Genomic DNA, 26,801 nt, shown 5'->3' on the forward strand with positions numbered 1-26,801 from the left:
GCCCTCCCAGTTAACATGGATATTTGACTTCAAAAGCCGTCAATGGCAGTGAATGAGTTTGAAACAGGTTAATTTCAGCATGACAAGAAATAGGGTGTGTAAAATGTAAAATTATTCTCGATCCTTAATTAAGACGCCTGGGCACTGTTTTAAATTGTGTGTGGGGGGGTAAAGTGTCTCCGTTAGTGATGACAAGCAACGGGGGTCCCATTTGAGCCAGAAATTCCATCTCAGCTTTGAATACAAATTTCTAGCCTGAGTTGGTCTTCTCCCCAAAAGTACTGTCAGTAGTTTTAATATGCCACTAAAAATGAGGCGAGGCTATAGCCCCCCCTAAAAACTTGTCAAGCCCCCCCAAAATATTTGGTAGCATGTGTTTCAACCAATGCTAAGCCCCACTAAACATCAAAACCTACCGACGCCACTGTTGTATTTTAAGATTTTGAAAAGAGCTCTTTGATTGAAATCCTACATTGTTTAGTTAGCAGATACTTCCTGGTGGCGATCAAACTGTAAAACGACAAGAATGAATTATGTTTTATCATTGAGTATTTCTCAATAGGACTTCTTTGAGATTCTTAATACAACATCCCCGGCTGAGAAAACACAAAACACTATTTATTTATGAGTGTGACCGAGAGATTAAATGTGACATGTCAATATTATTTTGAATCAGCTCTTGGGAGGAGAAAGAAGGGAGCAATATCAGTTTGTAGTTTACGATTCTGGTGTTGAAATAATGACTTCACTCCTGCTTTTTGGAACACCAACCATTTCTGGATGTAATTTGTACTCATTTGTAATGAGTGGACAAGACAAGAAGAAACGTGTTCTTACCAATGATGGTGCCGACGACGACACTCGGAAACACTTGAGACGCACAAAGGTATTCAAAGTCGTCTCCAAGCGTTTTCAAGTCCATTTGCTGCCCAATACTGCTCCCTGCTGGCTCGACGACACCTCATACTACTTGGCAAGTTTTTGCCTCCCACCGAGGATGAGACATGAAACCAACAATCCACTTCCGTTGTACAAAAAAAAAGACGTGAGACGCAACTTCCGCTCTTGACCAGGGGCTCCTCGGTTTACGGTTTACGATTATCCCGACATACGAGGTTACGAACGGCGCATCGACGTAAAGATGACGTCGTCACGTGTCACCCCAAATTGTGACGTATACCTCAGGATTACCTTTCACACATCACAAACACTACTAGTAAATTCTCATACACGATGCGGATTTTTTTCCCCCTCGACCCAACTTACTACTAAAATGCTCTCGGAGTAAATGAAAAAAAAAACGATCAGTCGTGTGTATGATAGCATACAAGTTTTTCATACAACTGTTCTTAAACCCTCTTAATTGGTTTACATTACAGTCCTTGTTCATCATTAAATTGAATAATTGGCAGTTGTTGTTTAATTGATATTTCTGTGTTTTGTTTCATTCGTTTGCGCTGTCATTTTTTTCCAATGTTGTTACGGTTGTTTTTTTTATGGCCACCAGATGGCAGTCTCGAATTTTGCTGAATTTGTTTGAAAAGAGGGATCAAAATCCCATCAGTGGCTTTCTAGTCCCAGGTTAAAAACAAGCAAGATAATCATTGTATGGCAGGAAAATCATTTTAATACACAAAATAATCCAAGAGCGTTAAGAAACTGGTTAGGGTTACATACATGACATTTTACATCCCATGCATGTGTTACCTTTTCCAATAAGGCACAAAAAAAAAACACATTTCTGTTATTACAAATTTTGCATTGTGATGTGCATATAAAATCAAACATCAAATTTAAAACTCCATAGATTGCAAACAAACATGCACAAATAAACTTTCATCCTGGTGGGGAAAAAAAGATTAAAGTACACTATACAAATAAAACAATAAAAAAAAAAATAAAAAAAAGAAGATACAACAAGATAAGGACTATTTCTCTCCATGTGAGCGTATGTGATGACTTTTGCTTTTGCTGGGAGAATTAATAATGGAAAACGAAAATAAAACCAGGATCTTGGAAATTCCCAATCTTTAGACTGGTCTGGAACACAGGACTGGAAACATTTTGATTTCTTTACAAGTGGTGCTACATATATAGTCATGAAATGCTGAGCATCGATTCACACACACACACACACACACATACACACACGCACACAAATTGTCATAAAGTGTCAAGATAGAATTAGTAGTGTGAGTAACAGGCTTTCTTTTTGGTCTGTTTATCATCTGGGGTGAGTTATGTAGAAAGTGAAAGAGAATTCAAATTATGCACACGTAGACACACACGCACACACACACACACACACACACACACAGGTCCTGCCTGCTCCTCAACGAGTCCAAATTAAACAAGGAAGCTACATTTACTGCATACATATCCTGGAATTTATTTATTCCAGTGAGTGTAAATGTTTCCACTTCCCAAGTCAGGTTCAATGTTTTCTCATTGGTTTCTAACTGACCCTGCAGCCAAAGTGGTTCTGCTACTCTTTGCGTACGGGTAATTAATCACTTCACTGGCATGACGTCAACAAATGCGAGCAATGGAGAGCGTTCTGCTCAGTGTTAATGCTCAGAATTCATTTACAACACTCTCTTATGTAGAACCCTCGTCCTCTTTTAACCACCCAGCCTCAATTTACTGTAGCTTGATATCATTCAGTGATTTAAAAAGTTGCGGCTCAGATGAACAATCATTATAATACTTTACAATTTATTGGGTCCAAACAGCAGTCAGTGATGGACAGGGAAAAAAAGAAATGCTGACTAGTGATTCCGGACGGTAGGTCATGCAGTGTCGCCTAACAAAAGAGAGAAATGCATGAAAAGCATCATTGTCACTAAACTAGTAACTAAGCAGACATTTAAGTGAAATAAATACCTCACGCCTTGGTCTCCTGGCTTTCTTGGTTCACCAAAGGATGATCCTGTGGATAACCTTTATTGAAGAACGTAAAACATATGTGAGAATGAGCTAAATTGTTGTTTCATTTAAAAAGAGTCACATCTGCGCAGGTTTACCTTGCTCTGGGTCTGTTCCAGGTTGAAGAACCGGTTTGCGGTTTCCTGAAACAAAAATAAAATCATGAATACTGAGAATAAAATGTTGGGATGTAAACTGGATTAAGCTAGAATTATCGCCAAATCAAACCACAGAAAGTTAAATGTTATAACCCAGAATACTACATACAAATCGTTCTGAATAAACCTGAGGTTTAACAGTTCAATCATAATCAGAATGTAAACTGACTTGAAAATACCCCAAATTAAAGTGTCCAAACCCAGAATATACCTTAACCCCTTACATTGCCTAAAAACAGGACAAGTCCAAAATAGACATCCTGAATATAACTTAACCCTATGATCCATACTAGACTAGACACACTGACAAAAATATACCCAAAACTAAAGTAAAAGTGGCCTAACCCTAAAATCAAGATACTGTATAAACTGCAACAGTCCAAAATAGACAGTGACCCTGGGGTGATAAACTGGAATAACCCTGTGAGCTACAATAAAAACAGACCAGAATATACCACAATCCAAACCCTGGGATGTAACCTGGTGGCTGTACTATAACAGATGAACGCTAATCCAAACTGGACTAACTCAGAAAATAATCCGAAACCGAACCCTAATGTGCAAGATGGAGAGGGTCACCCCCCATTTAACCACATGTATACATCTGAGACTACTGTGGGCTGCTAGTTGGGGATTCCACTGACAATTATCAAATCAAGTACAACATAGCCAAAGTTGGAAGCATGTTTGAATTAGCATGGGATGAGATGGGGAAACCGGTCTGTGGCTACAACATGAGCTAACCTGCGGACCTCCTCCTTAGACATTGTCAGTGTTACTAAGTTAGGGCTGCATAGTATTGGACAAAAAAATGACATTGTGATTTTATATTTTTTTTTGTTAAAATATTTATTTTCATCCCCAGTTATACTGTATAGTCAGCACTTTCCTAACACGATTCATTTGTTTTTAATTAATCTATTTTACACATTTTAATATTATAGATAGATCGATAGATAGATATAGAGGCGGCACGGTGGGCGACTGGTTAGGGCGTCAGCCTCACAGTTCTGAGGACGCGGGTTCAATCCCCGCCCCCGCCTGTGTGGAGTTTGCATGTTCTCCCCGTGCCTGCGTGGGTTTTCTCCGGGCACTCCGGTTTCCTCCCACATCCCAAAAACATGCACGAATTGGAGACTCTAAATTGCCCGTAGGCATGACTGTGAGTGCGAATGGTTGTTTGTTTCTATGTGCCCTGCGATTGGCTGGCAACCAGTTCCTCCTGCCCGATGACAGCTGGGATAGGCTCCAGCCCGCCCGCGACCCTAGTGAGGAGAAGCGGCTCAGAAAATGGATGGATGGATATATATATATATATTTCTATCATCTCTATACACTGCAATCCAATCCGTTGCAACATGCATTCGTTCATTACATTCTGAAGTTCAAAACTGTAAATGCAGGCATGTAATTGTTTCCTGTGTCCTCATTCATAGTTACAGTACAGTGTTCCCTCGTCGCTTCAAGTCTTGCGGCTTCATTGCTTTGCGGGTTTTTCCAAAATATTCATCAAAAACAAATAAATAAATAAAAATGTCATCAAAAAATAAAACTGAAAAAATACAGGCATGTCACCAGGCATATTGCGGAAAGACGTGTTGTTTCATGTTGATGCACGAGAGAGAAGGTTTCCCGGCATGCCAAACAAAGAGATGAGTTGACTCAGAGGCTTTGTACATGCCTGTACTGTACTGTACATGCCAGGGGCACTCAGACAAGGCGCGTGATTGGTTCCCGGCGCGACCAAGGAGAGCACGAGTGGATTTATCCCGTGAGCTGATTGGCTGCGCGTCATCGCAGCCTCACCCAGCATCTTCCCTTGTTGTGTCTCGCCAGTCTCGTCCACGATGTTGACTGTCTTGCATACTGTATCTTAGTGTTGTGTTCGTGACAACTTTTAAGCGCTGTGCCCCTGCAAAAGCTTCCCCCGGGGCGCCCAAGCAATAGATATGATCAAAGAGGGCAGAAGTTATGCATCTTTGGCACGCCATTATGGCGTGAATGAAACTACAGTGCGGTACATCAAGAAAGAGGAAGCAAACATCCGCAAAACTGCTCCAATAAGGAAGCGAAACGTGCGGTAACGCCGCATAATAAGAGCCGGGGTGGTGTCCATGTACAGGGGAATTTTGCAGCAAAAGAAAAAAACAAGACAACAACTACCCATCAGCATTATTTTCTCCAAGGTAAAACCCCAGCGACACCATCAGCGCCTCCAGCAGAAGAATCTCCGCGTGAACCTAAAGCCTCTCCGAGTCAAGTGAGAGCCTCTCCTCCGCCGCCAACGCAAGCCTCTTCGCCTCTCTCAGAAGGCAATGTTGATGAATGGTAATTACTGTATAAGGTTTTAGAATTCAAGATTTAAGTAAATATGTGTACTGTTGTAATCTTTGTCTCAAATATGTAAGGTATAAATACTGTTTACATATTTTAAACATTCTGGTACCCACATACACATACACGAAAATTCCTAGGGGGGTGGCAAATCCTACTTCGCGGTTTTTCACCTTTCGCGGGGGGGTTCCGGTCCCCATTAACTGCGAAAAACGAGGGTTCACTCTATCATAAAGAGAAGTGTACAACACTCTGGGCTGCTCCAAGTGTGTAGTTTGAAGGGTCATAATTTACCATAACATTGATAACATTGAAGTCTTACTAGCGTTTCCAACCAGGTCCCTCTGTTGGTCACTTATTAATATTACAGTTGATTCACTGCATATTAGTACACCAACATTGTAGGACCCTGCGATGTGACTATTGTGCACATGTACTACATTGCGATGACGATGCTCAAACGATATACTGTATTGCGCAACCCTACTTACGGGCAGGATACTTCTTGCTTAGCACCAGATAGAGCAGCAATCCGATACCCAGCGACCCGATGACCACCACTGGCGCCACTACTTTGGTAGCCAAATCCAAGCCTTTCTCTTTTGGATTTTGTCCTTGCCCTAGAGAGATAAAAAATACAAAACATATTTAAAGGTTTGGTGCATCTGGGTAGGGCAGACAATTACTGGAAAGAAAAAAATCCTTTGTGACACAGAAACAAAACAATTGTACTTTCTCTTTCTGTCTAGAAGATGTTTGACTGGTCACACATTGTTCCAGGAGAGTAATTTCTCTTTTGACAGGGAAAAATATAGTAGGTGGCGCCAGCTCAGATGTAAAGTGCATCATAACTTGAAAAACATCCATCCATCCATCCATTTTCTGAGCCGCTTCTCCTCACTAGGGTCGCGGGCGTGCTGGAGCCCATCCCAGCTGTCATCGGGCAGGAGGCGGGGTACACCCTGAACTGGTTGCCAGCCAATCGCAGGGCACATAGGAACAAACAACCATTCACACTCACAGTCATGCCTATGTGCAATTTAGAGTCTCCAATTCATGCATGTTTTTGGGATGTGGGAGGAAACCAGAGTGCCCGGAGAAAACCCACGCAGGCACGGGGAGAACATGCAAACTCCACATAGGCGGGGCCGGGGATTGAACCCGGGTCCTTAAAACCCACGCAGGCACGGGGAGAACATGCAAACTCCACACAGGCGGGGCCGGAAAAAAAAAAAATTATTAAATTTTTTTTTACCCCTGCTACACACTTTAAACACATTTAAACTTATTAGAACACACTTTTTAAACACTTTGTTAATGTATTTGCACACACAAAAATTGTTTTATTACTGGACGTAATGTAGTAGTTTCTGTGTGTTCGGCAATTCTGCGTGTGACTTTCTGGGTGTGAGCTGTGGCTGGCAGCAGCTCCTACGTAAGTGTGCTCATTGTGTTAGTGTTTTACTGTTCTCCCGGCGTTCGATAAAGGCTGCAAAGTGCATCGGCGACTGTGGCTCTCCTTTCCCACATGTGAGCGCATTACAGAAAGAAAGTATACTGTATAAACCACGGCAAGACATGTCAGAAAAGCACAATCATAAAACAATAAAATAAATAAAGGAAATAATGAGATGATCAGTCATAGTTTTGCCAAAATTGGCAATATTTCACAAATTCTGCTATGCACAACTGGATAAAGCGCATATTTTGATGATACAGTATAGTGTGGATTTCTGCAACAGATACAGTACGTTCCACAAAATAACTAAATAAATAAATGCGATATTGGGGAAACACTAATGCAATTTAAGATCACGTATTAAGGTTATGACCTTGTTCTTGTGAAACTAGTTGAGTGACATGATAGGTGATAGGATCACACCTCAGCCAGCATGCAGCTGATTTTCTTTTCTTTTGTTTAATTCGAGTTCCATTGAAAGGTTAGAAGGAATCTGATGTGGAGATGCGATGCGCCGCAGTGATACAGCACATCAGATGCGAAAGCAAACATAACAAAGACAGCAAGTCACAACAATCCGATAAAACTGTGACGGTAGCTTTCATCTCTTATGGAACCGCCGTTGTTTACGAGTTTAGGATTTTGTGATATCCAAGCCCCGTCCACCGCTGTGGCATCTATCGCCACTAATAGACGCGCTCAGTTTCTGACGAGCCACCTGTCTGGAACGTGGAAAGACTGATCGGCGAGATTACAAACTTCAGTAACTCGTAAATCTGACTAATTTGCCAGATTAGATTAAATCAAGATGCTCGTCATGTTGGCAAGATCTAAAAACAGATACTTTTTTTGTTTGTTTTCAATGAACCAGTAACCAGTTTGCTGGTTCATTTCTGGCAGGACTAGTTCCAACTTCTCTTTCACTACCATACAAACCTTGTTTTGCCTCCGAAGTAACATTAACAACATTTCTTCTCCTGTCACGCTCTTCTCCTAACACCCCTTGTGAAGGCTGCCCCTTGTTTTGGAATAAGCCAGCGCCAAAAAAGAGGAAGAAAAAGGAAAATGCGCGGAATTAGAAGATCATTAATAATTGCTGATAGAACTTCTTCCCCATCAAAGTGCATTTGTCAGTGGTGCTAGGTGGGGGGTGCTGAGCGAAAGCCCGCTTACGAAGAGGACCGTCCGCCACTGGGAAATGCCAGAGATGGGCTAACGGATAGCATCTATCTGGCGGTTTCATGACGCTTTAAGCAACGGATATTTGAACACAAACGGTACAGCAACACGTGTAGGCAGATAATATAACAGTACTCACAGGTGTATATTGTTTATCCTTTGCGAAGAACAACTAATATTACTGCAGCTTACTGAGCAAACGTGACTGTCTCGATGTATATCCGTATGTCTGTTATACTGCCCCCAGGTGCCCAAGGCAGACACACCAGAAGGAGGAGCACAGAGTCCATTGAATTGAAGCAAAAAATAATAATAATGTGGCCCAAAATGTTGAATTCTTTACATTCTATTTAATTGTGTATTTAGGCCCAGCTACCAAATGCACAACCTGCCACTGCTTTTGTGGCATATTTTTAGTCAGTGTAAATGGTGCGATTTGTGTGACTCGAGAGGCGTTGGCCTACCTGCAGACCTGGCCGAGTCGGGTATCGTGAATGCGGCCTCGTCGCCTTTGCCGTCGCTCGCGTTGAACACCACGCAGGTGTACTCGGAGGCGACGTGCCCCACCGACAAAGTCAGCTCGCTGGACAGGTTGAACAGCCCATTTCTCATCACCTCGGCCACGGTTCCAGTTGTTCCGACCTGCCGCGCGTTCGGACCGACAAACCAGCCCAGTCGGCCCTTTGGGTAGCCGCCGTCGGAGCGACAGGTCAGGGTGACTTCCGAGTTGGGGGTAATGTCTGCCGGAGTGGCGTGGATGCTGGGTCTGCTGTATTTGGCTGCGAGGGACAGTGAAAGTGACGATTACAAGACGCAATTGTATGCACATTTAATTGAAGACAATTAGACAAAAACATAAAAGTCTATGTCAAAAAAAGTCATTACAAGAATAAATTCAGAATATTTAGGAGTATAAAGTTGTGTAAAGTTATAAAGTTGTAGTACTGCCAGAAAGTTGTAATTTTACAGGAATAAAGTTTTACTACCAGTATATAAAAAAAAATAAAAATAAAAAAATATATATATTTTTTTGTATTCTGCTTTTTTGGTACTCAAAGTCACTTTATGAGAAGAATTTGTAATATTGCACGAAAATGTTTTTTTCCCCCCAAAGAAATTGGCAATTTTATGCAAATTTTATTGTAATATGAGAAAAAAAAAAACATGTTTCAATTGAGAAAAAAAGTCAATAGTTTTAGGAGAATAAAGTTGTATGAGAATGAAGTTGTACTGCTCCAAGAAAAATGTAAGAATCTTGCAAAATAAAGTTGTAGTACCACCAGAAAGTTGTAATTTGACACAAGAAGTCATAGCATATAAATCCTAGTTATACGTTACTGGAAAGCAGGCATACATTCTATGCGAATAAAGTTGTAATCTTACAAGAGTAAGGTTAGATTTTTCCCCAGGACAAAAAGTCTGAATTGTAGTTCCAATGAAAATGAAAGATTAGGCATGTAGAGTAATTAGTCGCCCGCGGGATAACACGAGTCTCACCCGTGACACGAAGGCTGGCTGAGCTCCTGTGCGAGCCGCTGTCCGACATCACCAGGCACGTGTAATTGCCGTGGTCGGCCACGGAGGTGTCGGCGATCCGCAGGGACACGTTCAAAGACTTGTTGTTCCAAGACGGATCCGCAAACGAATAGCCCGGGGTGGGCTCCAGTTTGTTATTGTGAAACAACAGCAGGCGCACGCCGTCTTTCTTCCAAGTGACGGTAGTCACGGTCAGATCTTTCACCTCCTGCAACGTCTTGATCACGCAGTCCACCACTGATGGTCGACCGTACTGGCCCACGTTCTCATTCTGGCAGACCACCTGCAAGAAAACTGTGGGGAAAAAGAGGACATTTCACCGTGACGTCACACGTACGTCTGCGTGGCAAAAGCCCCAGCCGACGGCACCTTTAGAAAACAAACCCGAATATGTAATTTGATCAAGTCGAAGCGCTTGGGAAAACAGGGTTAATGGCTTGAATGATGATTTTAGCCTTAGCGTGAGGTAAACTGCGTGAATTGCTTCTCTGACGATGACTCATATGAGATGACTAAGGTTGGGCATCGAGAATCGCCAACTAGCCAAACTAGCAACTTTACATCACAATGAATTGGGACAAAATTCACATAAGCGTTGTCTCACAGTATCACAAACACTGGCCTTGTTCCTCATCGGTAGGAAGGTAAAGGAATCAACGTTTTACAGAGCATTTGGTTCCATTCATTACTTTTTCATGCCGTCTCGTTTTACTTTTGTTTTCACCGGTGTCGTGTGAAGTCACCATTCATGCCAAAATGCTGAGTTCCGGTGCGTACCCTTCAAAATAAAAGGCTACAAGCTTAAAACAGGACGTCAAGTTAAAACTTGCACATATAAACCATTGGATGTGATAAAACAGTCGCAAATAACTATTTTAACAATGCTATATTTAACTTTTAGAACTCTGAGTCAAATATTCATTTTAGTCTATGCTGCGGGCTGCTAAGAAAATGGATGTTCATAATTTGAACTTATTTAAACAATGCAAACTTTTTTGACTCAGCCCCCTAAAAGGAATCGAGAATCGTTTGGAGCGGGAATCGAAATGAGGAACTGCTCAAATTCAAACGATGCCCAAGCCGAGAGATGACAGATGCTTTCATATTTATAAGAGCAGAACTCACCGCTCAGAGCATTTTGCCCGCTGACGCAGACCACCGTCAGCAGCCACAACCGGATACCAACTGAAGACATCGTCATTGACCTGCAAATCGAAGTCATTTCTTTTCAAGACAGCCACATCATCCGTGAATTGATGTCAACGGACGGAATTCACAAATCCTCTTGGGCGCCATCGAATCCATTTAGTTTTGATTCAGTTACTCATCTGAACAGGTGCGGACTATAAATAAAGACCAGGTTGATCATTTAACAGTGCACTAAACCAAATTAGCAATTTGACTCAGTTGAGGCAATTATTCCCAGTCTAAACACCAATTCTACAAAGATCCCACTGAAAAGAAAAACAATATACTTCACAAATTCAATTGTGATGTTAAAAGAAGTTTTTCAACAATATTATGCTGCAAATAGACCCCGGCCTATTTGCAGCATAATATTGTGTGCTGTGACCCCACATTGTACATATTGTATATTATTTTACCCCAATTTCTATCTTTCTTTGTGCCTGCTCTTTTGTAGTTTGGTGGGATCCGAAACAGACCACCCTTCCAGCTATTGTGAGCGTTTACTCAATCTGATAGCTAACTGTTTTCACTTTTCTTTTCTGAAGCACGCAAATTATATTTGCTCATGCAGAGAGTGAAAGTCCTGGACTGTGGACCAGCTTGTTAACCAGCCCTCACATTTGCCCCTTGGACTGTTCCAAAAATGATAAACGTATGTATTTATGACATCTACGTGACAATTGGTTTGTTTGCAATGTTTGCTGTTCCAGTTTCAAAATGACAATAGGCACTTTTTAATGACAGCCGCTTGGGAGTAGTAGGGGCACGCTTAAGATTTTTATTTCTCCTGAATTACAACTTAATTATTATTTTTTTGTGATGCAGCCACAGATGGGACCAGTGAAAGCGAAAAGCAAAAGCGCGATAATAACCACTGAACAGGAAATGGGCCGCACACTTGTACATTCACAATATGCCTACGAAAGCGACAAACTATCAAAATCTACTTGTGATTATCCATTTTATTACACTACTGTGCAGTTAATAAAGGTTGGATTTCACTCTGACATTATGACACTAAGCGGCCATTTTTGTTGTCGGTTAGCGTGTCTCGTTCTGACCGATGCGGTCTGTTTTTTTGTGTTGTTTTTTTCCCCACACTGTAAAAGCAAAGTAGGAGTAGTGGTGTCAAAGGAGCGCAGCTGTGAGGCCCGTCGGGGCTCAACGTGGGAACATAAGCATTCCCACATTCTTTCATGGGATTAAGTACAAGTAGAACTAAACAAACTGTAAAAAAAATGAAATAAAAAAACTGCTGGCAAGTAACCAGTGGCATGTCAAACAACAACGAACCCTCAAGGGGGTTACCGTATACACACACTATAAAAATACGGTTGGTCAACGTGTGATTTACTGCACAAGCAAAACTGGTTATCAGCAGTTAATTTTTCATGATTCACTTCACTAAACAGGTGACAACAAGTCCGGATCGCATTTGTTTTTTGGGGTTTTTTTTTTCCCTTGAGAATAAAACCGCCGTGTTGGCATTATTAGTGTGACAAAACGGGGCGTGGTGTTATGTGAAAAGAATGTGTAGTATTGCCAAAAGTCGTAGTGTTGCATGAAAGTCGTGTTTGATGAAGAATACGGTATTACTACAAAGGGGGGAAAGTCGACGTTATGAGGAAAAGAAAAAAAAACGAACACAGGGGATCCTCAGTTGACTAGTCTCGCTCGACGTAGGAGGTTTCAAGGTTATGAACGGCACGCAATGAACGCTGAATATGCAGTCACGCAGCACAACTTTTAAGTTTTTTTTCATACAAATATTTACTGTATATTATGACGTTACTACTGCGTTTGCGTAGGTTCGTGAGAGACTACGGTACGTTCAGACAAATGTGGGTTGTGTCACCACCATAGGAACAGAACTTCATAAACCGAAGACCTCCATGAGATAAAAAAAAAAAAAAAAAAAAAAGAAAAAAGGTGCCACATTATCAGGAAAAACTACATAACAGGGAAAAACACAAAAAGAACGTATTTTTTTTTTTTTTTTTTTTAGAATAAACTCATAATGGTTGTAGAATAAAGCCCCAGTGATTGAAAGATACATTACACTAAAGAACAGTACGGGTGGGCCTGGAGAAGAGAAAACAATGACTGCAAGAAGTAAGTAAAGGCAGCCAATCACAGGGCACATACAGACGGGGGAAAAAAAACTTTCATAGTCACCTCTCACGCTGTTTTCTCATGTGCGGTTCCAACAACAGGCAAAAGCAGCAAAATAATTGCAGCTTGGACAGCACATACCTCGGGTCAAACGTTTTCCAAATGAGGATAAATCACTGCTTTTGCAGCATCTTTGGAAATGTTCAGCGTAATTGGCTCTGCGATCGCCTTCAGGGCTCCTTTCATGTCATATGGAAAACAATGTGAAAATGATTCCATTCGTATTGTATGTTTCTTAGCAGGAACTAAAGTCGCTTGTCACTTTTTTTTTTTTTTTAAACAATAGTCAGGAATGTTGCTAAATATAGTGACCACATTGCCTTTGCTTGTATAAAAGAGCTCCTGTCTGTTCGCAGCCATGTTGTGAGTGGAAACAGTGCACGCCAGCGAGTGACAATGGATTAATCCATTCGGCAATTTTCTATAGTTGACCGGGGGCCACCGTGCCGTCCGACCCCCCCCCTTTTGCACGCCACTGTCTACACAGAAAAGTCGGAGCCCGGATTCGAACCCACAACCTCGGAACTGTGAGGCGGATGTGCTAACCACTCTTTCGCCATGTCACCCATGATGAACAAATATTGCATTGAACTCACTGAAAAAGTTACTTTCTATTAAACAGGTCAAAGATTAATACTGAAATTCACATGGTGGATACGCTATAATGTTTGGCATTGGATTATGAGAGGGTCCCAGAAGGTTTGACCCCCTCTGGTTTAATCATCACAATTCATCTTTATGATGACTTTAATGGGATGACGAGGGTTACACATTTACAGAAAAAAAGAAATTGCTGGAATTGAGCGCAGAGTGAGAGGTCAACCCGCCCCCCTTACACATAGACGATCGCTACTGTACATCAATTTAACTACATTGTGGGTTGTTCCCCCCCGTGAATGGTCGAACTGCACACTCATTAAGTGAACATGATCTTTAAAGCCAAGCGAACATAAATGGTCAAACCCACATTGAAAGTGAACATGTTGACTCACTTAAACCATATCGTCGGTGGGTTGTTGTCAAGATGGACGCTCCAGGCAGGCAGTGTGTGGCGGACGACGGCACTCTCCTGTCCTGTCCTCTCAAACAGCGGCTCCAACTTCCACAGACTTCGTGGTCGTCTCCGGGGGTATCATTGGCCGAATGACTATCAGAAATTCACCGCCCGCCTCTCTCCCTCGTTTGGTTTTTGCTTGCTTACTTATTTATTTTCACTTTCGGTATGAGCAAGCACACTCGCCGCGCAACGCGTGGGCGGGAGGGTGAAACCCAAAAAAACAATGCGGGCCGGTAACGACGCGAGAACCAGAGTAAATCATTAATTGACCAACACCTTTAAATCCCAAAATAGTCTGCTCGTTAGTTTTTTCAGGTGCAGGTGTTTATTTTTCCAACGACGTTTCCTTTTACCTCACAGGCTGCAGTGCATTTGAAATTAGTTTGAGCAAATAGTCACAAGATTACAAGAAATCACATTTTTACGAGAATACAGTTGTAATGTTGAGAATAAAGTCACTTTTTATTTTATTTTTTTTAAAGCAAATTCATGTGCCGTTCCTGCAAGTAAATGAAGACAAGCAGTCATGGTCTAAATTGATTTTTAATGTTGATTTTCCACTTGTGCCATTTCTTCAATTCATACGTCTGCAAGCGACTTAACATCCAGCATGAGGACGAAAAAAAAATAAAAAAACAAACATAACAAAAAAACAGTACACGATGCCACAGGTAGTAGTTGTAATGACAGTTGGATGTCTATTTTGCCCATAGAAGCAGTGACACAATGAACATAAACATCTAGAGAAGAAACAAAGGCTGAGCTGTGGCATAAGGTCACTTGTCAAATGCAGGACAGGTTGTTTAACATCAGGCCCAACCACATTCTGCTGGCTTGCAATGTAAAGGACAGCGTGTCGCTGCTTTACACGTGTCCAGACAATCCAGCCTTGACAGAGTTTGAAACGCAAAAAGGAGGCACACTTAGCTTCAGAGTGAACATGAGCGGTAAAACATCAAATGGTTAGCCACTACAATTCAAAAAGGCAGGATTCGGAATACCGGCGATCATTGATGTTCTTCCTGTGTGGATTATTATTATTTTTAAATACCATAACCAGTAGAAAGGTTCAAATGTCCATGCAGTCACAATAACAAACAACATGTTTCCACCACAGAAAAAGGTAAAAATATTGTTTTTTTTAAAGTTTTCACAGTAAGTTTCTCATCACTTGTGATTCAGGACCAAAAGGTGCATGCAAGGTGGTTGAAATCAAAATTCAAAAGTGACAGCTTTCTGTTGATGTTCGCATCGTCGCCTGCAGTTTGTGCCGTGACATTGGAAAGAAATGAGGGGTGAATTACCGTACGTTGATGGCGGGGACGGGGATCCTTGCGGGCTTCTCTGCGGGTGAAGATAAGGACCAAACGGCTGACTTGCAAAGACATAAAGTGCTTCTGTCAAAAAATAAATAACAACAGTACAAAAATGGTTCCGACAAGGAGGTATCAAAACAATGCACTTGAGATGTGGAGGAGGACCGGCACTAGGGAGACATCAGAGGGGACGTTCAAGGTACCATCCCAGTTTGAGATGCGTGGGGGAAAGGAGGAGGGCGGTGGGGTTAGTTTGGCCACGATTCAACCCAGAATGAGGCTGGACTTTCCTCCTGGCGGATTCCTGCGTCCAGAGGGTGGTCCCGCTGCCGGATCTTCAGCTGGAGGGGCGACATCCTGACGCTCGGGAGCTGCTGCTGCCTCAGCGGCGTCACTGCCTGAATACACACATAATTATTACACATAATTATTACGAGATGAACGAATGAAAACACCTCAAATCTGTTCCAGCCTCCCAAAAAAAAACAAAAACAAAAAAAAAACACTTTTCTGGGTAATATTTTGGCACTCTATAATATTATACTTTATAAAAACATAGTAATGACATAATTAAAAAGACTGAAACAGTTTTTGTCACACTTTCTCCTACAATGCCGTTCATTCCGATGTATGTGCCTTGGCCACCTGAGGGCAGTATAAGACATACGGATATGCTGTTTTTTGAAATGTCTGAACTCCTCACAGCTCATTAGTACAGCACTAATATTAGCTGTTCTTCGCAGACAAAGAATATATGCCTGTCAGTATAGTTATATTGTCTGCATGTGTTGCTGGACCATTTGTGTTGCGATATCTGTTGCTTAAAGGGTAACAACACAGCAACATGGATGCTGATAGTTATTGTTTTATTGTATTGTTAAAATATATTTTATTAATTTTGTTGCATTTTCTATTTGAAATATGTTTCATTAAAAAATTGAGAAAATACAAGGGGGAAAAATGCTCTTAATTTCAAGTAATTTTAAGGCAAAATACTCATCAGGGACCATTTTTCTTATCGTGATATGGGATAGTGTCAGTATCACACAGTACTACACTGTTTTAAATTGTGGAAAAAATGCATCATGTCACCTTTAACATGAGTTATAATCTACAGCTTGGGACCCCACCTGTTAAGATCTTATGGTTGGCCGTTTGACCCTGGAATTTTGACAGTATTTATTTTCCATAGAAAAATGTGTATTTATTTGACAACCTCCAGATGTTCCACTGTACAGCAGATAAACGCTCAAAATAGTCTCAACTAACTCTTAGTAGCTTTTATCATTACTAGGCAGAACTATACAATCTGTATGCAACAAGCAAAACCAGTTTGTTAACATGACGAAGAAAATAAATGTACTTACCATTGTCGCATACGGGCGTGTCTCCATCCTAAAAAAAAGAAGGACGTTCTGTCATCATAGACGCATGGAAATCCTTACCGTACTCGAATTATAAATAGTAAGGGTGCAAATATTATCATCTGTCTCATCAATTACTGCTCCATTTGGTAATGGCTGCTTCTTTTGGCATAAATGGGAGATCACACTTAAATGTTAATCAATTGTAATTTAATTACTCTGCTTATTGAAACATTTAATAATTTGCACTTAATGTCACATGTATGACCTGAATCAATCGCTAACTTTCACACCGTTGTTTTGCTTCCATTCTTGGCAATAGGAGAAGATGAAAACAAATGAAAGTTTAGCAGAGCTGAAGCTTGTGGATTTCACTTCTGTTTTTAGTTCTCCTTCCTTATATTTACTGCAACGAGACTACTAAGACTTGTATTCGAAAGTAAACAATATACAAATGTGTTGCAGTATTTCTTAAGTGTGTGTATTCGCGATGAAATGGAGAGGGAAGTACTTGTGTACTTCTGCGTTTTCGCCGGCTCGGTCTGCATGTTGCACTTCCCTGTTGCACCTCATGATCTTGCACCCCATGATGTGACCTTTACCATTGAGGGAGCGTCTGCCGAGTTTGCGGCGTTGGTGGCTCCTCTCCTAAGGGGGGCTGACGACTCACCGCACAGGACCCCCGTCGGCTTTCCGCCTGGAAAAAGAGGACATGACGCACACTGTGACAGACCGTCAAGCAAGCGACTAGCGTCGTACGCAATGTCTCTGTTGCGATCTTTATGCAATCATTTACAAGAAAAACCGGGAGCAGGGCCTGTCGGGCAGTCACGCAAAAATAGACGCACTGCCGGCTGGGTCTCGCTAGTTTAAAACCCGGAAATTTATTTTCGGAGTGTGTGAAACCGCATGCGTAACTTGATTGGCTATATGTTGGCCGACCGTCAGCCACTCATGAAAACTGGTTGCCGAACACCGCACACTGCGCCAGAGTTCAGTCGGGTTTGGCCGCATCCCTCCTTGTGCCGCGGGCTTTATTTGGAGAGCCACAGCTGTGGGAATGCCAGAGCTGCGCCCGCAACCTAGTCTCAAAACACAATACAGTTCTAAAAAAAAAAAGAAACTAACTTTTGGATTCAAACATACACGACGGCAGCACGGAATGTCCCCGGAGTAAACGGGATTGTGTCAGCAATCTCTTCATTCTCGGATCCAATCAATGACGTCATTGATCGCTCAGTGAATTTAGACATTACAGCCGATCACAAAATTTGTAAAAAATGCAAATTATTGGCCAATCTGATCAAGCCGATCAGATCGATGTAAAGTCTGGTTGTTAATGTCGTGCTGCCTTACTTGGACGAAGGAACCAGGACCAGCAGTGAGCTTATTAACAAACTTTTTATTTTTAAAAATAATTATTAGTGTCGACCGTACTCACGCCAAAGGAACATTCAACGACTGTTATTGTATTTCTCGCAACCGTCTGCCTCAGTGAATCTGACTCACTGTACACACACTCTCTCTGCTTCATCTCCCCAACCAGTCACAAATCATACTCGGTTAGCTTCATGGCCTCCCAGACAATCGGAAATTACATCACTCATGAATGGCTCGCTGCATGGTTGCGAGTGCGACAATATTCAATGATTATTTCGTGTGCCACCAGAGGGAGCCCCGCATACCGCCAGTGGTAGGTAGCACACTTTGAGAATCACTGAGCTACAGTGTATGTGCCCTACGATTGGCTGGGGACCAGGGTGTACCCCGCCTCTCGCCCAAAGTCAGCTGCGATAGGCTCCCGCTCACCTGCGACCCTAATAACTACAAGCGCCATAAAAAAATGGATGAATAAAAATAAATACTGAAAAATGTAAATATTGGTGCTGATTCTCTACTCAACAGCCTGCGCTCTGACGAGATGTGTCACGCATGCGCTTTTCACATAAGCGATAAGCATCATTTGGTAATATTTATCTGATGTAAAATTGCTGAGAAAATATTGTTTGCCTTGATCTTAAGAGGCAATTACGTACTCCTACATTGATGACCATACTCCTGGTTACAAGCGGGATGAAGAGGAGTTCAGTACCTGGCGGGTTGTTCCTTCTGTTGGCGTAGGGGTCTTCCGGCTCAGCGAAAACGCTGGAGGCCATCTTGTCTTTGCGGACGGGTGGTTTGTCCTCGTCGGCGCCGAATGAGATGTTGGAGGCACCGCCGGGAGGACGCAGAACCCTGTAAGAAAGATGTACAGAAATAGTATCGGGTCAGTTGAACGACGATGAATGTTTAGCTGATAGCTACAGGTTACACAATTATGATATTGTACTATATGTACGTTGTAATGACATTATTGATTATCAGGACAATAACGTGGACCTAACTTCTGAGAGCTGCAGTTGCACTATTATACTGTATTGTACAATACTACAACTGCCAACAGCAAATTAGTATGTAAATTCATAAGTGTCTGCAAAAAAAATAATAACGCAATAGCCGCACAGCACCTAAGTTTGTATTGCGATATATACTGTTCCAGTGAGGGAATTCAATTATATTGTGATATAAATTTAAGACCTATATTGGCCATTCCGAGTGCAGACAAAATATCCATGTCAATTTGTCGTCTTTAATGATACTGTACCCGTACACACCATCATATATTCATATTGCCGCTGCCCTATAGTACGCTTGATCAGCTTATGATGTGGATCTATAAATTATGAAAGAAAACATTTTGTACTCATTTATTCCCTTTATTTCTTTCTGTATGATTCATGCACATGAAGGCTAATTTTTCTTAATTGGTTTAACGTTGCCATGTATCGTTTATGTTATTGGTTCAATATATTAATTACGGCCTAATGGCTATATCGTGATGTTATTTGTATCTCTGGAAAGATATCTACATATAATATAGTGACTCTTTTTCTGGCCTGTTACACACTGTCCTGCTACTTTCATGTCACACTATTTATGAAATTCATGCAGGTACATAGTAATATGCCATCGGCTACACTTGACGCTAACCTGAGTGAGTGTAACAAACTAAACACGACCACCTTGTGGAAAAATACAGCAAACTAATGACAATATGACACATTTTGTTATTAGAAGGTGTCTATTTAGGAAGAGGTGTTTACTGTTTCTAAGTACAATGAACTTACATGTACCACCTTGTGCAAAGGAGGCTGTGCTATAGTTCAGTGTTTCCAAAAACATTTTATACACAAAGTACCACCTAAAGAAATACTTAGCTCTCCGACTGTCACCATCATGACCAACATTAAAATACAGCAGCACAAATAACATTTTATTGCGTTCATTATCACGCCATCTTTTTCTGTTGTGTTTAGCAAGACTTACAATGATCGTAAGCTTTTGATAATCAGATAAATATTAAGTTATGAGAGCTTGAAACTCGTATTTAACAAAAAGGTCACGCCTAAAATCTTGACCCCCATTGCAATTACTATTACAGAGAAATTGGTGCATTTTCACCGGGTCATAACTTTTAATATTTATCGTCAGAAAATAACACACATCACAGGAATAGTGTTTAATCGGTATCTGCTTACGTAACCTCTAGCCAGCCATGACAATTGTAGATAAATGAAGAAATTGCTTTTAAAAAATAAAAAAATGTAATCAATGTACCGGTGGATGATTTTGTCGTAATGTTCGTTTCAAAACTGTAAAGTTGACCTCTTTGTTGCACCTCGGGTGATGGGGAAGCCCGCACGGGTGGCCCCACCCTGCTGGAACGCATCCCACCCTGCGCAGCCAACACTGTCGTCTTTTTTTTTTTTTCCGTTTCGGTTTTCATGACACTGGATCCAAACATTAAAATGGGTCAGTCGGATGTGTGAATTAGCCAGTTGTACTCCAAACGAGCTGCTGCGTTTCATCAGTGGCTAGCTGACTGCAAGGTGTACAAAGGGCCATGTGCTACAAAGCTAGCTAGTTTCGTTGACAAACGGCTCGTTTGTGAGGCCTTCCATCTCGGCGGCACGACTACGTTCTGAATTCCTATCATCTTTGTGATTCGGAACAAATACTGACCAAGATTTCACAACAAGAATGGGACGCTGAACATTTTGAAGATGCTAGTCTTGTTGGCTAATGACATCATGGTGGCTACCAGTGATGGAAAGCACGGAGACGTTTTTTTTTTTTACCTGGAGCTGTTCTTCGCACCGGGCTCCATCCCTTGATATGTCGTCGTGGTCGTCATTTTAACAGTAGTCGCGATTTAAAAAAAAAAAAAAAAAAAAAAACCTAGACGGCATAGACGTGAGGTGAATTTTGAAGTGTGTAAGTATTTCACCGCCTCATCTTTGTCCGTCCAAAGCGGTGCAACTTCGATCAACCTGTCTCCGAATCTACCCTGTGATGAGATAAGTTCGAGACTGGAAAAGCGGATGTCACTTCCGGTGCTACCTTGAAAATAAAAGTATCCTCTCCGATAATAAAAGTAACTACATCCGCTTATTACGGGTCCGTGCTCGTGCAGGATCTGATGAGAATTGTGGCAGGTCACTTATCGAACAAAATGTGTTTTATGCTATCCATCATTATACGTGGTATTGAAAGCATTTTGAAACAAAACGATGAACCTACGGACTTCTATTTTAGGGTGATTCAAAGGTGCACCGTATGTTGTCAAGTTTTTAACCCGGTTTTCCTTACTACACTCGGCTTTACCTCACTAGTAGTTAATGAAACTGTTGTTTAGAATGTTGACAATTTAAGAAGGAATCTATACTTTGGAGTCACCGATGGTGGAGCAGTTCCCGTGCCACTTAATGATGGTGTGAAAGTGAGAGGGCATGGTTTTGCGCTACGATTGCCTGGCAACCAGTCCACAGAGTAGTCCGAAGTCAACTCCAGCTCACTTGCGAACCGGAACAGGATAAGACGCAATAGAAAACGGATGGATGTCTGCTTTGAATTTCAATTGTACCATCCTTTATTTAAGATCTGCTGTATTATCTCACTTAAAAACAGAGGCGGGTGTTTGAGGGGAGAGGAGAGAAAAAAAAAAAGGGAAAAAAAAGACTCCATTTATTCCAATTATACATTTTCCTAACGGAGAGGATTCAAATTGCAGAGTTGCTTGCTTTATGAATACCAAAAACTCCACCTGAAACCATCAATGATGGAAGTATAAAAACTAAGGACAGTACATTTTGCCCCCCACAACTGCTGAAAGAACAAGTTAACATTTGTGTAAGAAGCTACAACAACTGCTGCTTGTTTGCTTGCTTGCTGCGTGACACGAGTTCCACTGGCTGGTAGCATATGCACGACGAAAACCGGGTCAGAATGAGGACGCTCAAGGACACGGAAAGGGAGGTAGAGATAGACACAGGAAACAGTCTAAGGAAAACATCCTCCGGTTTGCTGCTGGAACACGTCGATCGTGTCTTCGTCCTCCATTTCCAACTGAAAACAAAGTTTGGACGTAAGATGAGAAGTTCAAGACCCACAATCCAATTAGATTGAACGCCAAATGTCCACCCCGGCTGATTTTGGCAGGAGGCAGGTTACATCGCAGGGCACATTACTCTGTTTAGTTCGTATTCCACGAACGCAGTATTAACCACAATACCTTGTTTTGATTAGTGGTGGCACATGCAATGTATTCTTGCAAAAAAAAAAAAAAAAAATGTGAGTGTCCTTCCCCTTTAAGTATCAGTGGCTGGTATCGGGAGAATTCACGAGTACCCAATAAGGCCGATATCGGTACTCGCCCGCCCATACTACACAGGAAGGCGTGAGGCGAGATCCAAAACCAGAACGTCTCTGTGAGTTCTTGTGCTAGCCACTCGTATACCGTGCTGCCCCAAAGGCTAATGTATGAATTGCAAACAATGCAGCACCACTACACCACTGAGAACTACATTCACGATAAACACACTGTTAATTGATCACCCAAAACTGAGCATTTGTTTTAATGCACTGCAAAGGCCTAAAATATGCCCCCCCCTGGACAGCATCATAATTAGACTTTACACCGATTTCTATGGGCTGATTGGTATCGGCAGATATTTAGCATTCAATGCTGATCGGCTTTAATGTCATAATTCGCAGATCCGATCCACCGCAAAAGACATTAACTCCGCGTCGCCGCGTGCACAGTATATTTGAATCCAAAGGCTAGTTTATTTTTAGCCTTGTCACGTGTCTTTTGACGAAGTACTGTAAATATCTGACGGCCAATGAAGTTGTTTAAAAAAGAAAAAAAAACGGCGGTGTGGAACAGGCAACACCTCTGAGACAGGCAACACGTAATGTTCGGATCAAACTACAAGACAAATTTGCTCTTTCACGATTGCACTGTCAGACTACTGCAATAAAATCTTGTATTCCGATACCACCACATCCCGTTTTTTTATGATCATTGGGCTTTATCTTGTCAACTCAAATGCGACCGGATACACTCGTTACCGTGGCGACGACAACAAGAGTGGAGCGCCCGACTTTGTATTATAAGGACAAAATGGGGAAAAACGTGTGTTGGTGGTCACCGGTGCTCAGGACAGGAGAGGACGTTCGTTTAAGGCTTGCTTCAGATATGTTGACGTACTTTGAATACGATACAGCTCGCAAGTAGGCAACAAAACGTTATGAAGCCTAGCGAACTAGCGGTACCACGAACGGTTGGACGTAAACATGCCGCCGTTCTGTCGAATCATGCTCTAAAGTTTCGGTGTGGGTGAAGTAATTTAATTAAAAATAAAGTAATTTAATTACAGTAAGTTAGCACCCATTATTTCTGTCATGTAATGTTGGTTTGACCTGACTGATTAGAATACACGATCTGAGTAGAGCAGTGACTTCCAACCTCATGGAGGCAAGGAACATATTTTACAATTGAAAAATCTCACGGCACACCAACAAACAAAAATGCCACAAAAAGTGGATACATTAATTACTGTATTTACTTCCTGCCATCTAATAGAAGACCATTTATCATTTGTCTGTCACTATGCCTCACTGGCATAGAGTAACAAAGATGCATTATTGATTGTAAATATAATTTTTTGAGCAATTAAGTACACAAGTATATATAGTAAATGAACAGGTCATTTAAATAGACATTCGTTCCCAAAACTCCTGATCGTGTAAAGCCTAATCATAATTGCACAACATAATGTGGCTCGTTGTCCAAACAGGATCTCTAAATATTCCGGAATGGGAAGGTAGGAAGAGTACAAATATTATAATTTTTTGAATGGACTATGAATGAATAATTGACTTGTCTCGGCAAGTATCATTTCTCATTTGTAGCTTTAAAAGCTTCAAAGTTTTCTACTGTGAGGGATCAATATTACTCATAAATAAAAAAAGATTGCCATACCTTCGATGGAGTGTCCATTTCATTGATCGGCTGGCCGTCAAACCGAAATCGTATCTGCCTCATTGATAATCCCTGTGAAAAAGGAGACAGAAATGATGTTCCCAACTAACCCTTGCGATTTAGACATTGATTCCAATAAAACATAACACAGCAATGGTATGATAATATGTACACAGTGGGAGAAAACCGTAAGGTTTTTATCTCATCTATTTACTCCTTCTAAGTAGTCCCTCTAGTGCTCACACTGAGACATCACAAATGAAATGCCTTGTTATAGGCCGCAAGTGAAATGTTCGGGAATTTTTATTTATTTTTTATTACTAATGACAAGACGTTACTCTAAAAAGTGTTACATTTTAGTGAAACTTACACCGTATTCAAGAAAAAGTTTTGTTTTTGAACATTTAGTTTAAACATTTTCATCACAATTGCAAGATGTAATGGTATAATCAAGTATCAGTCCTCGGTATTCACGTGAACATTAAAAAAAATAATAATAATTGTAGCGTTGTAATTGCAATACTGTGATACCATGAAGCCACGTGAACATTAAAAAAATAATAATAATAATTGTAGCGTTGTAATTGCAATACTGCGATACCATGAAGCCGCAATATTTTTGGTCACGGTTATCATACGGTCAGAATGTGATACCCACCCATGCAGAGTCCCGTTACGACACTGTGTCGTAACACCCGTCGCAGTGCAGCACGCAGCTCTACTATGCTACAAGCGTGTGGAAATATTGTACCGAAAAGGAGACCGGTAGCACTTGTAAAATATGCAAGACTACCGCCCTCAAAAACAATAAAAGCACATTTTGGAGGCTGGCTATGATGTCCCATTGCTGATATAGAGGGTTGGCATTACAGGCGCCGCGTCTAACCTGCCGTTCGCAATAAGCTTTCATCAGTTTGTTGAGTGGGGTGTGCCTCTTGATCTTGAACTGCACCACAGAGCCGTCCTGGCCCGCCACCTTCAGGTTGATGTGCTCGCTGTTCTCCGTCTTCACTCCCTCCTAGCAGACACAAACAACCGACTTGTGTCACCAATGTGTGGGTACGTATGCATCCGCCACTGACGGGCTTGTCGAAAGTGGTCGCGTAACAAGCCGCTGAAAGCACATGTTGTGGAACCACAGTTTTACGTGTTTCACAGCGGCCAAAGACGTGTCCTAGTTTAAATCACAATTTCAAATTTCTCAAAAAAGACTCGGACAACATTTTCTGAATTTATAGTTGACAACCCCCCTCAAAAACCTCTAGGTGACTAAGGGCATAAGCACATCTGTATTATGTATTTTTTCTATGCTTCTGCCAAGGTTGACGTAAATTGATTTGTCCACAGACATTTTATGGATGCACCACTGGGCACCCACCACGATGGCTCATATTTTCCGTCGCTTCCAACCATAAATTCCTGAATTTTATGCTTCTTAACTCTGCTATATTTTTTCCTTGCTATGAACTTTTACGTCTTAAGTGTTTGTTCATTCTCGGCTCTCAATTTGTGTTTTATGCATGTTTGAGTGCCAAATTAAACCACACATCGCCTGACTGCGATCTGCAAACTCTGGATTTGACCATTATCTTGTATATTTTTTTGTGGAAATTGGCTTTCTACAATTACTTTAGGTTCATCATTATTATATGTTGTTATTTTCTGTGTTTGGCAAGCTTTTCAATGATACCATACATGAAAAAATAGGATAGAGATTGAGATAGTCATGGAAGTCTGAAGCTCAGATTCAACAACAACAAAAAAGGTAACAGCTACTTAAACTCTCGCTCCCATCCGATTGACTTGGTTTTAAAGAGCCATAACTTCCTTAATATTTGTCAATGGAAAATGATACTTATATCACTGGAATGCTCTTTAACGCGGTTGTTTTTTTCCCCCCACACATACTACAATGTCCTCCCACGTGGCCCGCGGGCCGTAGGTTGACCATCCCGGCGTTGTAGTAGAATGGCAGTCAATGGCCCGGAATTGTTTTTGAACCCTTCAAACACTCCCGCCACTATATTCAAATCAAAAGAGACGCGATTGTGATGTTTCCGTGAGGGTTTCAACGCTGATAGTAATTATTACCGTATTCTCTTCTGTTCCGTTAGCCTGCCTTGCTAATTGATGCCGCTTGCTCGATTGTGCGTTAGCGCCGGCTCCTGTGGTTTCCCGACTTATTTGGCTCGGCCCCGATACTATTGTTTCGTATTATCTGTCTGGTGGCTAATGAGCACACAGCGAGGGTACATTAAAGGCACAAAGGCGGAGATATAAGTCGTTACCGTGGGTTTCTCGTCTGCCATGGCTGCTGCGTTGTCTCTGCCGCTCTGTATCGTGTCTTGTTCGCTGAGTGCCGCCGCTTGGCCTCCCCCGCAAGTTACGCAGCGTTAGCGCCGCCTAGCGCACTGGAGAAGAACAATACAGCAACCGCTTCCCTGAGGTGGGTAGTAAGTAACGAGCTATATTTACTCCGTTCTATTTTTTAAAATAACCTTTGGGGAATTCTACGTGTACTCCGTTATATTGTCTTGCTTGCTTAGAGTAGATTTACTTGAGGGGAAAAACAACATTTCACTGTTGCATTATTAACCTCCTGCCTTCTTTTTTAAAAGACATTTATAAAAAGCAGTTAAAAATATCTGTTTAAACAGGCATTCCAGTATTATTCAATTTTTTTTTTGTATTGACTTCCTCTGTATTTTAACTATGTAAACCTCTAATTATGCTCATTTTATGGCCATGTA

The 26,801-nt window shown here is 41.5% G+C and overlaps 2 protein-coding genes across 5 annotated transcripts; both read right to left on the reverse strand.

The window, feature by feature from the left end:
- Positions 1-1,604: 1,604 nt before the first annotated feature.
- Positions 1,605-14,242, reverse strand: zgc:174863 (uncharacterized protein LOC100136852 homolog). Its single transcript, XM_061771614.1, has 8 exons — positions 13,944-14,242; positions 10,717-10,796; positions 9,553-9,885; positions 8,520-8,834; positions 5,909-6,037; positions 3,024-3,068; positions 2,884-2,940; positions 1,605-2,803 (listed from the first exon to the last, which is right to left on the reverse strand). The coding sequence occupies exons 2-7, from the start codon at positions 10,790-10,792 to the stop codon at positions 2,885-2,887; spliced, it is 954 nt and encodes a 317-aa protein (XP_061627598.1). The 5' UTR covers positions 10,793-10,796; positions 13,944-14,242; the 3' UTR covers positions 1,605-2,803; position 2,884.
- A 290-nt stretch (positions 14,243-14,532) lies between these two features.
- Positions 14,533-26,479, reverse strand: LOC133477163 (small ubiquitin-related modifier 2-like). 4 transcript variants are annotated; one of them, XM_061771616.1, is made up of 6 exons: positions 24,938-25,069; positions 24,052-24,123; positions 18,781-18,923; positions 17,291-17,385; positions 16,692-16,719; positions 14,533-15,722 (listed from the first exon to the last, which is right to left on the reverse strand). In XM_061771616.1, exons 2-6 carry the CDS (start codon positions 24,072-24,074, stop codon positions 15,589-15,591), a joined length of 423 nt encoding a protein of 140 aa, XP_061627600.1. In that variant the 5' UTR covers positions 24,075-24,123; positions 24,938-25,069; the 3' UTR covers positions 14,533-15,588. The 4 variants fall into 4 exon arrangements, with proteins under 4 accessions (XP_061627600.1, XP_061627599.1, XP_061627601.1 ...); XM_061771615.1 differs by lacking the exons at positions 24,052-24,123; positions 24,938-25,069 and adding an exon at positions 20,867-22,065; XM_061771617.1 differs by lacking the exons at positions 14,533-15,722; positions 16,692-16,719 and adding an exon at positions 26,340-26,479 and having other exon boundaries at positions 17,285-17,385.
- Between the last annotated feature and the right edge of the window lie 322 nt (positions 26,480-26,801).

The sequence above is a fragment of the Phyllopteryx taeniolatus genome, chromosome 4 (assembly GCF_024500385.1).
Source record: "Phyllopteryx taeniolatus isolate TA_2022b chromosome 4, UOR_Ptae_1.2, whole genome shotgun sequence".
NCBI lineage: Eukaryota > Metazoa > Chordata > Actinopteri > Syngnathiformes > Syngnathidae > Phyllopteryx > Phyllopteryx taeniolatus.

What these genes read in the sequence shown, in the direction of transcription:
- zgc:174863 (XM_061771614.1), bottom strand. Translation starts at nt 10,792, where the DNA reads ATGACGATGTCTTCAGTTGGTATCCGGTTGTGGCTGCTGACGGTGGTC. An exon ending in AGCCAGCCTTCGTGTCACGG is followed by an intron (nt 8,835 to 9,552) that starts GTGAGACTCGTG and finishes TGTCCCTCGCAG; the next exon opens with CCAAATACAGCAGACCCAGC. An exon ending in AAGCAAGAAGTATCCTGCCC is followed by an intron (nt 3,069 to 5,908) that starts GTAAGTAGGGTT and finishes TTTTTGTTTCAG; the next exon opens with GAAACCGCAAACCGGTTCTT.
- LOC133477163 (XM_061771615.1), bottom strand. Translation starts at nt 20,922, where the DNA reads ATGACGACCACGACGACATATCAAGGGATGGAGCCCGGTGCGAAGAAC. An exon ending in GGTGCGAAGAACAGCTCCAG is followed by an intron (nt 18,924 to 20,866) that starts GTAAAAAAAAAA and finishes TCTTTCTTACAG; the next exon opens with GGTTCTGCGTCCTCCCGGCG. An exon ending in CGGCAGACGCTCCCTCAATG is followed by an intron (nt 16,720 to 17,290) that starts GTAAAGGTCACA and finishes TCTTTTTTTTAG; the next exon opens with GATGGAGACACGCCCGTATG.